Raw genomic sequence first — 15003 nt, forward strand, 5'->3', positions numbered from 1 at the left:
TACATAATAAATATGATTACCATTGTCTTCAGCACCTGCATGGCTTCTCAGTGCGGGGTTTTCAAAAGCTCTCAGTGCTGGCCTAATTCTACTGACAATAACCCGTTACCGCCTTCAACTGCAGCAGAACAAGACGAAAAGCGAAGACAATTTTAAAACCCTGCCCTAAAAGCAAACAGTCCTGCTCTAACAAGCTTGCCCCCACCAAGCCACACGGCAGTGAGGGAAGCCAGCAATTCAGATGTATCTTCTGTCCCAACTAGAGGGAAAGCAAACGAGGTTCTGCAGCCCCCCAGATGCAGCACACACACAGCCCCACGCTCCCATCCCAGCTCTCACTCTTTGCCTGATGCGCCCACCGTGACACAGAAAGGTATTGAAATGGAGCGAAGACCAGTGATAAGCCCATTCCCAAACACAAGCACACTGCTAACCTGCCCAGCAGCACAGACCCTTGGACAGGCTCAGTGTCTTTGGGAGGAAGATCCCAGCCAAGCTTTGTGCAGCTGGCATTGGGAAAGCCTGTGCTGAGCTCACCCTGGCCTCGAAATGGCTTTTACCCGCACGGCACAGACAAACCTTAAGGCTCTGTCTCCCCTGGTAAATTAAATATCTGTGGAGGGAGCTGAGGAGCACAGCAGAGGGGCCATTTGCCATGAACAGCTCCCAGGGCCAGAAGGGTTTGCTCTCAGCCCCAGGCATGTCACTTCTCTGGCAGAGGTGCAGCCTAATGACTAAGGAGCTAAGCATCTACTGAAAGTGGTTAAAACTTTCCAGAGGACAGGAAGGCACAGAGGTGATGTATGAGACTTTACATATGGCCAATAAAACATACAGTATTTCACAGAATCATAGACTGGTCTGGGTTGGAAGGGACCTTTAAAGATCATCTAGGCGAATCCCCCTGCCGTGGGCAGGGACATCTTCCACCATAGACCAGGTGGCTCAAAGCCCCGTCCAACCTAACCTTGAATACTTCCAATGATGAGGCATCCACAACTTCCCTGGGCAACCTGTGCCAGTGTCTCACCACCCTCATCATAAAAAAATTTATCCCATATATCCAATCTAAATCTACTGCCTTTTAGCTTAAAACTGTTGCCCCTTGTCCTATCACCACAGAGCCTGGTAAAAAGTCTCTCCATCTTTCTTACAAGCCCCCTTGAAGTACCGAAAGGCTGCAATAAGGTCTCCCCGCAGCCTTCTCTTCTCCAGGCTGAACAACCCCAACTCTCTCAGCCTCTCTTCACAGGAGAGGTGTTCCAGCCCTCTGACCATTTTTGTGGCCCTCCTCTGGACCCGCTCCAGCAGGTCCATGTCTTTCCTGTGCTGAGGGCTCCAGAGCTGGACGCAGCACTGCAGGTGAGGTCTCACCAGAGCAGAGCAGAGGGGCAGAATCCCCTCCCTCAACCTGCTGCCCATGCTTCTTTTGATGCAGCCCAGGATACCGGTTGGCCTTCTGGGCTGCAAGCGCACATTGCTGGCGCACGTCCAATTTCTTGTCCATTAGGATCTCCAAGTCCTTCTCTGCAGGGCTGCTCTCAATCCCTTCATCCCCCAGCCTGTACTAATAGTGGGGATTGCCCTGACCCAGGTGCAAGACCTTGCACTTGGCCTTGTTGAACCTCATGAGGTTCACACAGGCCCAGTTCTCGAGCTTGTCCAGGTTCCTCTGGATGACGTCCCACCCCTCCAGTGAATCAACTGCACCACTCAGCTTGGTGTCATCTGCAAACTTGCTGAGGGTGCACTCGATCCCACTGTCTATGTCACTGATGAAGACATTAAACAGCATTGCTCCCAGTAACAAACCTTGAGGAACACCACTAATTACTGGTTTTCACTTGGACATTGAGCCATTGACTGTAACTCTTTGGATGTGGCCATCCAGCCAAGTCCTTATCCATCTAACAGTCCATCCATCAAACCCACATTTTTCCAATTTAGAGGCAAGGATGTTGTGGGGGACCATATCAAAGGCCTTACAGAGGTCTACCCAGATGACATCCATAGCTCTTTCCTTATCCATTGATGCAGTCACTCCACTGTAGAAGGCCACTAGGTTAGTCAGGCTTGATTTGCCCTTGGTTGAAGCAGTGTTGGTTGTCTCTAATCACCTCTCTGTCTTCTGTATATTTTGACATAGCTCCCAGGAGGAACACTGCAAAGTTTATTCATTCTGGCTGGTGAAGGTTCTGCCTGTTGATGGCCCCCTCATCCACCCCTGTGCCCACAGTGCACACCACAGCAGAAACGTGACAGCACAGGGAAAGAAGAAAAAGGAAACTGGAGTAGCTACACAAAACCCGTCACTGAACACCACACTAGCTGGAGCCAAAAACCATCCCGCTCTGCCAGAGGAGAGGATGCTACCGCAGCTCCTTCCTCTGTGCTGACTGCAGTGATTTGCTGTGGTGCTCAACGTCGCCTCAGCAGGACAGGGGACATTCCAACAGGGAGTGTATAATTTTAATTCAGGATGTTAGGCTGCCTTGCTCTCCTGCATTTGTCATCAGAAAGGAAAGGAGCGTGCACCCCCATCCCCAAGCTGACTTTCTGGATGGTGTATCTGCACTGTGGCCTTCAGATGGTGTTCAGCAAAGCCCAGGGCTGCAAAAAGATGCAGTCATGACTTCCCCTGAAATCCCCTTAAAGTGATGGGCCCAAGGTAGCCCCAGAGCTACTGGACACTGGCACTGGTTAAGATGCTGCTCCCTGCTCACCTGCCTTTAGTTTACTGCATCTCCAGCCTCACCACTTCTGCCTGCTGCTGGGACCTCAAAGCAGGATGCCCTGGGGCGTCACACTGACCTGAGGGGCTCGTTTTACCTTCCTGAGACCAAAACCATGTCTCCTAGCAGTACCTGGTGATCCGAGGCTGTGCAAGCCAGTGAGCCCTGTGCCGAGTTGCTCAGCAAATTGCAAGGACAGCCCACCATGGGCACAGCTCTCACACCATCCCCACAGTGATCCTTTCTTTTGGTACCCCAGTGCATAAATCCCAACATGGGACTCCATGCTTGTTGTGGGACTGGAATATTTTTTTGCTTGAAAATCTGAACAGTAAAGAACATCATGAGTGGTGGAGCCATGGATGACACTCATGATACAAAAGATGCTCCACAAGCATGTGCAAATGTAGCCAAGCACACGGCACCTCCTCAGCGCTGCTGACAGCCAGGCTGCACTTGTGCGTTTTACCACAGCAATTAATTGAGCTAAGTGTGTGTTTGTTTATCTTCATCAAAATAAAGGCCACAGCTGATTCTAGGCAAGTAAAATCCCGGCTTGTCTGGACACAGTTATACCACTACAAAGACAGATTTGCTACAGGTACAGATTTTCTCACTTTTTTATGGGAATAGCTTAGAGTAATATAATTAAATTTATCTCTGAATCTAAACCAGTGGAGATATAGCAATTTTTCCTTTTCATAATGAAGTAGTACATTCTTTGGTCATAGATACACCCTTTAAACACTTGCAGGAACTCCTGACACTGTACTTTTGGGAAATCTCAACCTCCCATCAATTTAACCTTTTCACATGCACTTTGGTCTGTCTAGTTTTACACTACACAGGGAGGAGAGCCCCCCAGGACCTCCATTTTCTTGAACTACAAACCACTTGTTGAGCGACTAAAGATTTACACCCTGTAGCATCAGACAGGCACCAGATTCTCAATAGCTGGGGCCACAGGAGAGATTCTCCAAAGTGTTTTCCAGCTTGGAAACGAAACTGGCAAAACCGACATTACATCTCTCGAAGCACATCTGTTCAACATAATGAGCATGTTACTGACTTTCCTTTTACTTGCTTAATCTGTCCCAATTTAATTCTGACTAAGCCTAATTCAAAATCTCCAAGTGTATATGCAATAAAATCAACACAGCGATTCTTACTAACAAATCAACAGTTGTAGAAATAGAAGAGTTATAACATCAGCTTAGTTCACATCCAACCACTCACATAAAGCTCCAAAGAAACGAAGTAATCAGGATTATCCCGAGCTCCTTCGGACTTAGTAAAGAATGACATTCTCAAAATGCTTCTACTGTATTTTAAATGTTGATCTTACTCTGCATTAGAGCAGGTTAAAATCTTCCAGACCAACATGTTTTCATCAAAAATCATCCTTCTTAAAAGCATGAAACTGTGGAACATTATGAGTTTTGGATATCTCTGCAACACTGCAGCTAGAATTCTATTGAAAACATTTTTTATTGACATTATTGTAGAAGTAGGGCTCCTATATACCTCTGCAATGTAATGCAAAGCAGAAAAAAAGAAAAAACTAAGGAAATCAGCTTTTAGAAGAGGGAGCACCACACAGGCAGTGAGCTTTTCAAGGGCTACCAAGCTAGGGTCACCAGACTGCACTCTCTCTTTTAAGTGATGTATAGCTTGCGATATATGTAATAGCTTGCTGTATATAGATTGCAATACAGCGTCTTCAGCAAAATACTTGATCAGGAACATCACTGTCATGAGAAACCCCTCAGAATTCAGCAAGGACACCCAAGCCCCCAAATTTTGGCATGGTCTTAATTACACCTCTTATACTAGAACCCCTGGGAGTAAGAATGACCAACATAGAGGAATTTGGGGGGGGGGGGGAATTTGTAGCTGTATGTAGGAATAAAAAACCCTGACAGGACAATTAATGATGAAGTCCACTTGCTGTTGACCACCAGGAAATTGTAAATACAGAAGAGATATTGCTCAGTAAAGCAGGGCAGTATCAGGAAGTCATGAAATGAAAATGCCTGTACATGTTCTGGAAAGGAAAGTTCACCACTGCCCTGCTACAGGTACAATGCAGCTCTCCTCTACATGGGGATGAAGAGTGGCCAGCGGAGGAAGGACTTTGCTTCCAACATACCATGGCATTTACATTCATAACTAAAATGCCCTCTTCTAACCTATTTATCTCATCTTTCTCTGAATGGTCTGCCTTCCTTTGCCTCTAGGGCAGACTGGCCTACTTCATCTCCTGAAGACTCTCCAAAGGGACTTCATCTCACAACTTCACACATCTACTGTGGATGCTCCAGCTGAGTCAGCAAATAGAAAGAGGTGTTTCTGGGGTGCAGATCTTTGAAACTGCTAAAGCAGCTTTTACTTTACAATGAGAGTAAAAAGTGCATGAAAGGTGCTCATTCCTGCCCATTGACCGGGAACCTTTAGTCTGGATACTAACACTAGACCCAGGTGTCCACCTGACTTCAGCTACGATTTCTGCAGTCATGAAGCAGACTTCAAATGCTATTCTTTGTAGCTGTGAGTAACATAGAGGAATCAGTGTTGTCACCGTGTGGGAAAAAGACAGGATCCCGGGAAAGTCAGTAAGCCCAGTCTGATGGTCATGGTGCAAGGAAACACAGTTATAGACCTATCATTAAATGCTGATACAGCCAGAAATGGAAGAAGGCTTTCCATAGCCAAGGCATAGCCCTCATGGTACCCTCTGGCTTACGGAATCAGCAACAGTTGCAGCACCTTGTAAATACAAAGGTTTATTTCAAAAACCACTTTGCAGACCTGGACTCACAACTCCAGAATTCACTATTTTGTTAGAGATGTTTGTTGGTGCTGGAAAGACTTGGCCCGGCTTCTTCGGGGGTGATTACATCGAGATTTGCAGGGCAAAATTATCATCGGAAAAGACACATGCTGTATTAAACATATCCTCCGTAGTTAAGAGAGGGACAAGACATTGTATTTCCTCACAGGGATCCACACTTAGAATAAATACTCTTTCTAAAGCCCAGCTGATTTTCAGCAAAGGAAAAGGCGCCTTCCTCAACCTCTGCACTCCTAAAGGAGCCAACCGGGATAATAACACAGAAGGGTAAGGGGAAATGACATGGGCATCACCCAAGCTGTGAGAACGGCTTCATTTCTCCTCCATTTATTTTCATGAAAGGCAGATTAGACCAGAAGGAGAGGATACAAAGCTCTTCTGCAGGCCTGCCAGCATCCACATCAGCTGGAAGCGCAGCCTCCAACCCACGCTTGCGCTTGGGCTATCCTCGCAGAGAAACGCCAGAAGTCAGCTTGGGCATGACATCCCTCGGCTCAGCTGCACTGCCAGCATGCCCGCCTGCCTGGGGTGTCTCGGGGAGGAAAAGGAGCTCCTTGTAGTCCCCTCAGTGGCCACAGACATGTGGTTGAAAGAGTAAATATCAACAGGTTGTATGAAAACAGCGGTAATGTGTGTGGGGGGGGTTAATACACAAATAACCAGAAAAGCCACAGACTATTCCGGCAGTTAAATATAGGCTTCTACATCCAGGCAGAGTGGAATTTTATGAGGCACATAAAAAACTGGGATATCTTTAAAAACAGCCCAGATTTATTCTTCAGTTGCATGCTGTCTTTTAAAATGCATGGATTAAATCAAAATTAAAAGGTGCCTGCATGATTGACTTCTGCATGTAGCCACAAATGAATTCCCCTCAACAAGCAGTGGTGTTTCCAGTTCAAGGCTTCATTTGCATTATACATGCTTTTTATTAACAGTGCAGAGAAAGAAATCATTCTGGATAAAAGACACCAGGATCTGACAAGGGCCACTGGGAGCAATGAAGAGGATTCATTGCATTGAGTGATCTGGATCACTGCTTAAGCAGGGCACGAAGAAACAAGATGGACTTAAGCAGGTCCAAGCTCATCCACCCAGGAATAAATACAGCAAGCTACAGTAAAAGGGTGGGAAATCCTATCCTGGGCTATGACTACCTCACATGCCTGACCGGATAACAAGCTGGGTGGGGAGCTCCTGGGGTCTCAACACCTGAAACGGCAAATGTTAATGAGCTATGTAAATGAGGAACATTGAGTTGCATTGCAGAGGTGATAGTGTATCTGACTAGCCTCTGGTTCAGCTGGTACTGCAACAGTGTCCAGGTCAGCTTTCCACAGTGAAAAAAGGGGGTTTGACAACAGTGAAATAATTGTGGGGCTCCGGGCTCCATCTGTTAAATGCATTAAAGGACTGATAGCACAGGGCTCCTCACTGTATCTGACAAAGATATTGCAAAATCCCAACTGGTAACTAGAAAATACAGGCTAAAACTAAGATGCAAATCTGTGCCAGAGATGGCAATTAGCTAGTGGAACAAGTCTGTAAAAGCCGTGATGGATTCTCCAGACAGAAAGTGTTATAATCACCAGGACTGAATGTTTCAAAAACTGGAATTAATTCACGGCGTTGTACAAAAGACTAAATTAGACTATTTCCAAGCCCTTTTACTTGACAAGCTGCGACTCTCTGAACATGCACCTAAGGAAAGTTAGCGAAGACACCATCCAGGAATAGCTGCACATCTAGGAAAGGAAAGGTTTTCTAAAGATTATTACACTTGGCCAACTTAAAGCATTCAGAAGTCATGAGTCAGAGCCCCAAGCATCATGCAACTGGCTTAAAAATACTGATATTTTAAAACAGGAACAAATATCGGTTCCTTCTTATTTGCCTTCCGGTTTTTTTTGCCTTTTAAGCTTCAGGGTTCAAGCTCTGCTCTGCAATCCTGATGTGACTAAAGCAGAGATCACTAAGTCTAATTTATATAAATGCTGAGATCACTGCAGCATCATATGACTCCAGGAGGTCTTCAGGACAATACCAAGTATCTTGAGATTTACAGTAAAGTTGTGAGATTTCACCATAGTGATTATAAAGGCAACACTCACTTTAAAATCAGCCATGTGCAAAAAAAAAGCCAAACCAAAAAAGCAAGTTAAGCAGCAGCTGCAGTTTTCCCCTCTCCTTCAACAGCTCCCTGCCAGCATTTGTGGGTTTCCAGCCACATTTCCCTCATCACAGAAGGACTCGGGGGGAGTGGGGGATCAGTGACCCTACAGGTCTTTTCCACCTGCAGTATCTGTGGGTGCTTCCTCTGAACCGATGCAGCTCTGTGCTTCTCTCCTCTCTTTTCTGGAAGGCAAAAGCCTTTTGCACAGCCCCTGTCCAGAGGATGCCAGGCTGGGGAACAGATATGGCCAGGACAGAGGGAAGGAGAATCTGGGATACCTGAGATTCCTATCTGACCACGGGCAAAGCTCTGTTTCCATTAGCTTCTTTCCCAGGCCCTCTCGATGAGATGAAAGCTGGAATTTCTCACCTTGCTTGCTCCTCTAGTAGAAAAAACAGCCTCTCCAAACCCGGCTCTTCCGTTAACCTGATGAAACCAGGTAGTCTCCTACCTTGACCTCTCTTATTAAGGTCCTCCATCCCAGCCAGATGGCTGGCTGTGAGCCTCCCCAGGGCCCAGGTAAGGAGGGAAGCAGTGAGCAAGAGCAGAGGCACAGGAAGTTTTGCGCTTGGGAGCAACCCAGCAGTGTAACACAGCCCCCGGCTCTCCTCCAGCAGTGCTCAGGGGCTGCCGCCCAGAATAGTCCTTTAGCAGAGATGGGGCTGGCATCCCCAAACAGGTAACCTGCCTTAACCCTCTCCATAGAGAGGAATTTGGGACAGAAGCCATTTTGTGAAATTGCATTTTAACCATGCTCATTCCAGACCTGGACAAGCCCATCCTGCGAGACAACCTGAGATGTGCGCAGGGGTGCACCAGAGCACAGCTGCTGCAGACAGAGAAATGGCAAGTGATGAGCACACTGGGATTATTGCCACTTCCTAAAGGCTTTTGTCACCTAAATCTTCCCAGGTAACAGGGCCGTAAGGGGATCCTGCAGCCCATGGGGCCAGTTATAAGCTGGGATATGGCACAGGAGAAGAAACCAAACCAGTTCATGCCAATTAAGAACAAGTCTGGGTAATGCCAACAGTGAATATTTCAGTGTGCCCAAACAAAGTGAAAGGTTGACATTCCTGTATCAAAAAGTATCACAGAAAAAAGCCCGAGATGAGGATGAAGACCACCGCTTTCCAACATTTCCCATGCAGCCAAACATTCCCCCAGTCACTGGCGCTGTGTGAGCAACAGTGCAAGATACAGTATGCAAGCGAGCAACTGTTCTGCTAGTGGTAATTACCACCTAAAATGCAGCAGGCAGGAACACGTAAGCAGGAAACATCCCCCAAAATCCAGGCACTGTGTGAAAGGAGCTAAGGACCTGAAAATCCCCGTCTGCACACCAGGACCCAGAACCGCCTTAGAGAAAGCACAAGAGAGACCATACGCCTTAGACCAAATCCAGCTTTGGCGAAACATCCCCCCAGCTATGCCAACCTCCTCGCCTACCCCTGGAAACAGATGCTGGAGCAGCCAGCAGGAATATATCCAGACCAAGAGGTATTCAGACCCTCACTGAGCTGCAAGAAAGACACCACCCAGGATTTTTTAGTAAGTCTGCAAACCACAGCAGCTCTGCTCTGCCATGCTGCCAGTCGTCCGCTGTGCAAGACATCACCCTGTGCCCCTGAACCTGCCAGGAGGGACATTTCTGCACCATCATGCAAAGAAAACAGCACTCAAGGGTAGCAGGCATCCCCTCTGCAGTGTGATTTGGGGGTTAAACCATGCTGCCTTACCAGGAACGAGCAGTAACCACCATCACAAGCTTGGGGTTTCTCCCCACACTGCTGGGGTGACCCAGCAGCGCCTTGCGATAAGGCTGGGGGCTGGCCCGTGCTGTCTGTGCGGAAAGCTGCACAGACATCAAGGGGTTTCTCAGCGTTGACCTTGCTGATCAGGCACCTGAACAAGGTTTTGAAACTGGTCACAAAGTGTTTCCTACTTGACACCAGTGCCATTCCTGGTTAGCTGCAGCACTGCAGGCAGCACCCAGGTCCACTCACTCACATGGACTCAGCAGAACAGACTCTGTGGGTATTGAATCAGCATTTTCTAATAGTAATTAAAAAACCCCAAACTGGCTCCTTTTCTGTGGGGATGAATCTGCTTGGTGCTGGAGGTGTTCATTAGCACCGCGAATCCCTGTGGCAGAGCACAGCCGCAGCTCGACCCAGTTGCCCTCAAGTCCATATAGCTGTTCCTTAGCATAAACAGAGATTTTTTGCTGAGCTCTTAAAAATATCATCTCGCTCTGAAAAAATTGCACAAACTCCACACAGTGGTAGGCTGGTAATCAAAACACATGTGCAGCTGGAGGAAGGCCAGCGGCGCTCAACGCTGGCCCTCCACTTGCCACAACTGCCTTGCAACATTCATCAAAACCACGCTCCGAGTTCCTCCCTGTCTTGACACAAAACCCGTCACTTTTGCAAACACAGAAAGGCAGAGCATTCACCCCTTGATTTCATGCCTTACAAATTTTGGATAGGAAGAGCCAAGTCAGCTGCACCATCTTTTCTCTGTGCCTGCGCTGCAGCAAAATAAGTGCATGCAACTGAAGTCAATGCCAACAACACCTTTGGGGATTTTGGGGTCAGAAAAGACCTAACGATGCAGCTTGCAACATGAAAAACACCTGTAATCACACCAGACACCACCAACCTTCCAAATCCAGCAAAATACTGTCTGGGAGGTCAAAGAGACAGGGATGAGACAGAGAAACACTTGTATTTAGGTACAGGAAGGAAAAGGGAGCCCTCAACACACGGGCTCGCCTCTGAAGGCAGCAAACCTGCCTGAGCGCTGGGCAGGACCCGCGCTGCTCGCAGGGATCAGCTCGCAATCAGTGAACGCTCCGCTCTGGATTATTTTTAATGTGCTTGGAATAAACCCATGCTCACAGGGTGGCCCGGCCCCGTGAAAGCCCCACACGAGCTCTGTCAGGAAGATTTAAGTAGGGCGTAAGTGGCGTATATGCTTTATAGAGCCCTCTCAGAGATGCAGGTGCCTCCAGAAGCCGTCCCGTGCGGGCCCAGCCGTGGGGGTGTGATGTCCCTGCCACGGGGGTGTGATGTCCCCGCCGCAGGGGTGTGATGTCCCCACCGCGGGCCCGAGGCTGAAGCTCACAGGGGCCACGTCTAGGCAAGGCCCAAGCCCCGCAAGAGCCGGCTCCTCCAGCGAGGGCAGGACCAGGCCCCTCTGCCAGACCCACCCCCCCGTGACGGCCATTACCTGCTGACCCCGTACTCCGGGGGCGGCTGGTAGCGGACGAGGGCCACCTCCGCCCGGGCGGGCTGCGGGGCGGCGTAGGAGGCCTTGAGGACATCCTGCGCCGGCTGCTCGCCGTAGAAGAGCCCGTGCTCCTGCGCCTTGCTGCTGGGGGCCGCCGCCTTGCCTTTGTAGGGGTACTCGGGCGGCGGGCCCCGCGGGTCCGTGGCCTTGCCGGGCAGCGGGGCTGCCTTGAAGCCCTTCCCGCCCCCCGGGGCCGGGGGGTGCTGCTTGGCCCCGTTCCTCTCCAGAGAGAGCTGCATGATCCTCTCGCTCAGCGAGCGGACGTGGCCCTGCTTCAGCTCCTTCAGCGCCTCGTCCTTATGCGCCTGCCCACTGTTGGCCCGGTTCACCGTCGGCCTCCCCTCCGTCCTGGACTTCTGGCCAGACGCGCCGTAGAAGCCCGGCGCGGTGGCAGTGGCCGGCGGCTGGCCTCGGAAAAACTGAGACTGGGCCTTGGCCTCCTCGTAGGTGGGGAGCTCCTCGGCGCCGTGCGGGGGCTGCGGGGCCCGGGGCTGCTTCTCCATGGCAGCACCGTCCCCCTGGTGCTCCTGCCCCTGCGGTTCCTGCCGCCCCGACGGCTGGACCATTGGCGGCTCTTCGGGCGCGAGGTTTTCTGCGGAAGAGAGAGTGCTGGCAGTGCTGTTGGAGGGGCCGGCGCTGCCCGTCGCCTGGTGCTGTATGGCCAGCAGGTTCATGTTCTCGCTGGGGTTGCCATACCTCAGCCGCTCCTGGATCAGGCGCTGCAGGACGGTGCCGGCTGCCACCTCCTCCGCCCCTCGCATCTCTGCCTCTGGGACCCGGCGGAAGCTGGGTGGGCGCAGGGTGCAGAGGGCCTCCTCGGCTGGGCAGGGGGAGAGAGAGGCGGCCATTAGCTCTGCTGCCCGGGAAGACCGATCCCCCCGCTTTTGTCCCCTCCTACACGCCATGGCTGTGACCCCGTGCCCAGGATGCACCCTGGGGCAGGGCCCTGCCGGGGCACCCCGGGAGCAGAGGGCACATGGCTGGAAGCCACCAAAAGAGGCAGGGCACTGCTCCCTGCTCATCCCCCCACCCCAGCTCATCCCTAATTCTGTTTGCAGTGACCCCTAAAAACATATTCCCATCCCCTCCCTGGCCCTCCTCTCCATAATAGTCCGTGCATCCCATACCCACTGCTCTGAAGCCCCTCCTGAGTCAATGGAGGGACAGACGATGTCACAGGGAAATTTGGTCTTTTCTAAAATATGAACGGAATCGAACAGAACGGAATCAAACAGAACGGAATTGACTGTTGGAAGGGACCTACAATGATCATCTAGTCCAACTGCCCGACCAATTCAGGGTTGACCAAAAGTTAAAGCATGGTATTAAGGGCTTTGTCCAACTGCCTCTTAAAGACTGACAGGCTTGGGGCATCGATCACCTCTCTAGGAAGCCTGTTCCAATGTTTGACCAGCCCCCCGGAGATGCCTTGCATGGCTTACAGAGGGAGCCTGCACGGCAATACTAAATGAGATGCTGCATTTTTGATGGCCAGAGTCAGACAACTCAAATCCCCTCCTAAGTGCACTGCCTGCCATGACAAAACAAAATGCAGAATGTGTCACAGAAAAACTGTGAAACGACACTGAAAATAAAAGGGTCCTGAAAGTGTAATTAAAGAACAATCTGTGCTGTAGCATCTTCCCCTAAAACTGCAATTTCCCTTCTGGCCAATAACACTATTTCTAAGGGAGTCAATCCTAACTTTTGTAATTTTGCTGGGTAAGTACAAGGAAGGCATTATGGTCATAGATGTAATGGCAGCATTTTGAAAAGAGCACAGACAGATCAGCTACACAACCCTAACACAGGCTACTGAAGTAATTCAGAGGCAACGGTACCATTTTTGCACCATATACAGAGTGGAGCTTGCCTGGAGCTAAGCATCTAATGGCTTACAACCACGGCTGGGAGGCTGGGATCCCTCCCTGCTGGGAGACATCTGTCTGAACAGTGTCTGAGCCCAGAGGGGTGCTCCTGAAAGACCCCGGTGTGGACAAAAGTGAGAATAAGCCCACAGCTCTGGACAGAGTCCTCCTGTGTCCCTAAGCAAGAAGGAGGTGCCGTTTTGAGTTCAGCTTTTTGAGGTCATTCTTGGCAACTTTCTCTCTCTCCTGCTGTTTCCAATTCTCAGAGGAGTTTGGCAGAAGTACTTACATTTGTTTTTTGGCATTTGAAAGTAGTTAAAAAGCAAACTTTCTCTTGAGGTCTGGTATTTCCCTGAGGTTTCACCAGTTACTGCACATGCTGTGGGATAACTTATATATAACCTGGGTGCCAGAGGGGAAGAACAGCCTTCGACTCTTAACTACGAGAATAGGTCATATCCACCAACATTTCTGTGGCAAAGCCTTAAAGACGACTGTGGGGCTCGAGGGGGAGAGAAGATTCCCAGGCTGTTTTGCTCCACGCCTGCCCTATGAGATACACCTCTCCTGCTTTCCCTGAGATGTTATCTGCCTACCAGCCTGACCACCAGCTTTCAGAGGGTCTGTCAGCTCCCTGGGCCACTGTTTGAGCCAACAAGATGCACAGACACACACACCTCCATCTGCCTGTCTGCACAACAGCCAAGGATCCATTTACTTGATATGCCCCTGCAGCTACAGGAACCTCTTACTGCTTTATTTGTGTTATCACAGCACACAGAAGCCTCAACATACTGGACATTTTTGCAGACATGCAATAAAATCTCCCTAACGTACCAGAAAGCTCATAGTCTAGGTTGTTAGGCTATGCCTGAGATAAGCCTGCGGAAAGTGGAAAAAGCCAACGCTACATTATCAAGGCAGCTCTTTATCATACACCACAAGGATTTCCACCCCCGAGCTAGATATCTGTTAGCATCCTTATATTTGGGAGATGTACTTTATATGCCTGTTGTTGAGGTCCAAAAGGATTGACCACAGCAAGCCTTCCACAGGAGCCTGCAGTCCTGTTCCATCGGCAAAAAGCTATGGACCTTGGTCCAGCTGTGCAGCGAAGAGCAACCATGTCCTGAAGGACAAGTGGAAACGTTGCATCCTGCAGAAGTACAGGTGACAAATGATGGTGGGTCATAACACTCAGGTCACAGGCAACTCCCCTTTGACCAAGGATGCGAAGCTGGCCTTCAACTCCATAAATATTATTTGTAAATGGTCTAAACTGCTCAATTTATACTTTGGGAAAAACCTGGCAGTAAATGCGGTGGGTTCCTATGGAAGTGTGGCCACCCACTTACCAGCTTTTTCTTTGGCACTGATTGCTTCAGCTGTTAGAGGAGAAACTTCATGCCTGCCAGCAAACAACTGGTGATCCTGGTAAAGAAAGCCAGTGTCTTCCAGCACCTGGACTGGGCTGGTAGGCTTGTAACAAACAGATGTGGAGCCTGCAAGAAAGAAGAAAGGGATTTCAGTAAATAAACCACTTGAATAACAGAATATAAAGCCATGACTTATGACAGAAGTTCAAAATGTTTTCTTGAGCATGGTTAGGTACCTGAGAAGCCCTGCTGAGGCCACTGAGCCTACTGCCTCTGCTGTCCTCACCACCCAAATAACACATTAGCTCTGAGGAAGAAGAGGCAGCCACCAAGTCATGTTCCATGCACCGACCCAGCCTGGCCTTTGATACCAGATACAAAGCAAGGTTGGCACAGCCCGGCTTGTAAGAGCTGCCAGTGACAAGCTCACAAATCAAGGCACAGCCCTGGGACATGAAGCCAACAGAGACAGAGTAAAAGTGAAAGAGGGAGTGGGTAAAAAGAAGGATAGGTGAGGACCCAGCCACACATGTAATATGGCTAAAGTTTGGGAAAGGCTCTGCCACAAAATCCGCTCAGGAGTAATAGTTCAACAATACAGAAAATTGCTGAGACATAAAATACAGCCAACGCTATCAAGGGAGAGAGTTTATAAATCACTTTGTCCAGATGTTCTTACTATGGTAAGGAGACAACATAGCTGGAGAGC

At 49.4% G+C, this 15003-nt stretch overlaps 1 protein-coding gene across 1 annotated transcript in view; it reads right to left on the reverse strand.

The window, feature by feature from the left end:
- The window catches only part of AMOTL1 (angiomotin like 1), a 68887-nt gene that overhangs the window by 31457 nt on the left and 22427 nt on the right, over positions 1 to 15003 (reverse strand). The window contains exons 3-4 of the mRNA XM_075717769.1: positions 14274 to 14420; positions 10991 to 11870 (exon numbers count right to left, since the gene is read on the reverse strand). Coding sequence (XP_075573884.1) covers positions 10991 to 11870; positions 14274 to 14420 — 1027 coding nt within the window. The remainder of the gene's footprint in view (positions 1 to 10990; positions 11871 to 14273; positions 14421 to 15003) is intronic.

This window comes from Pelecanus crispus, chromosome 1 (genome assembly GCF_030463565.1).
Source record: "Pelecanus crispus isolate bPelCri1 chromosome 1, bPelCri1.pri, whole genome shotgun sequence".
Lineage (NCBI taxonomy): Eukaryota > Metazoa > Chordata > Aves > Pelecaniformes > Pelecanidae > Pelecanus > Pelecanus crispus.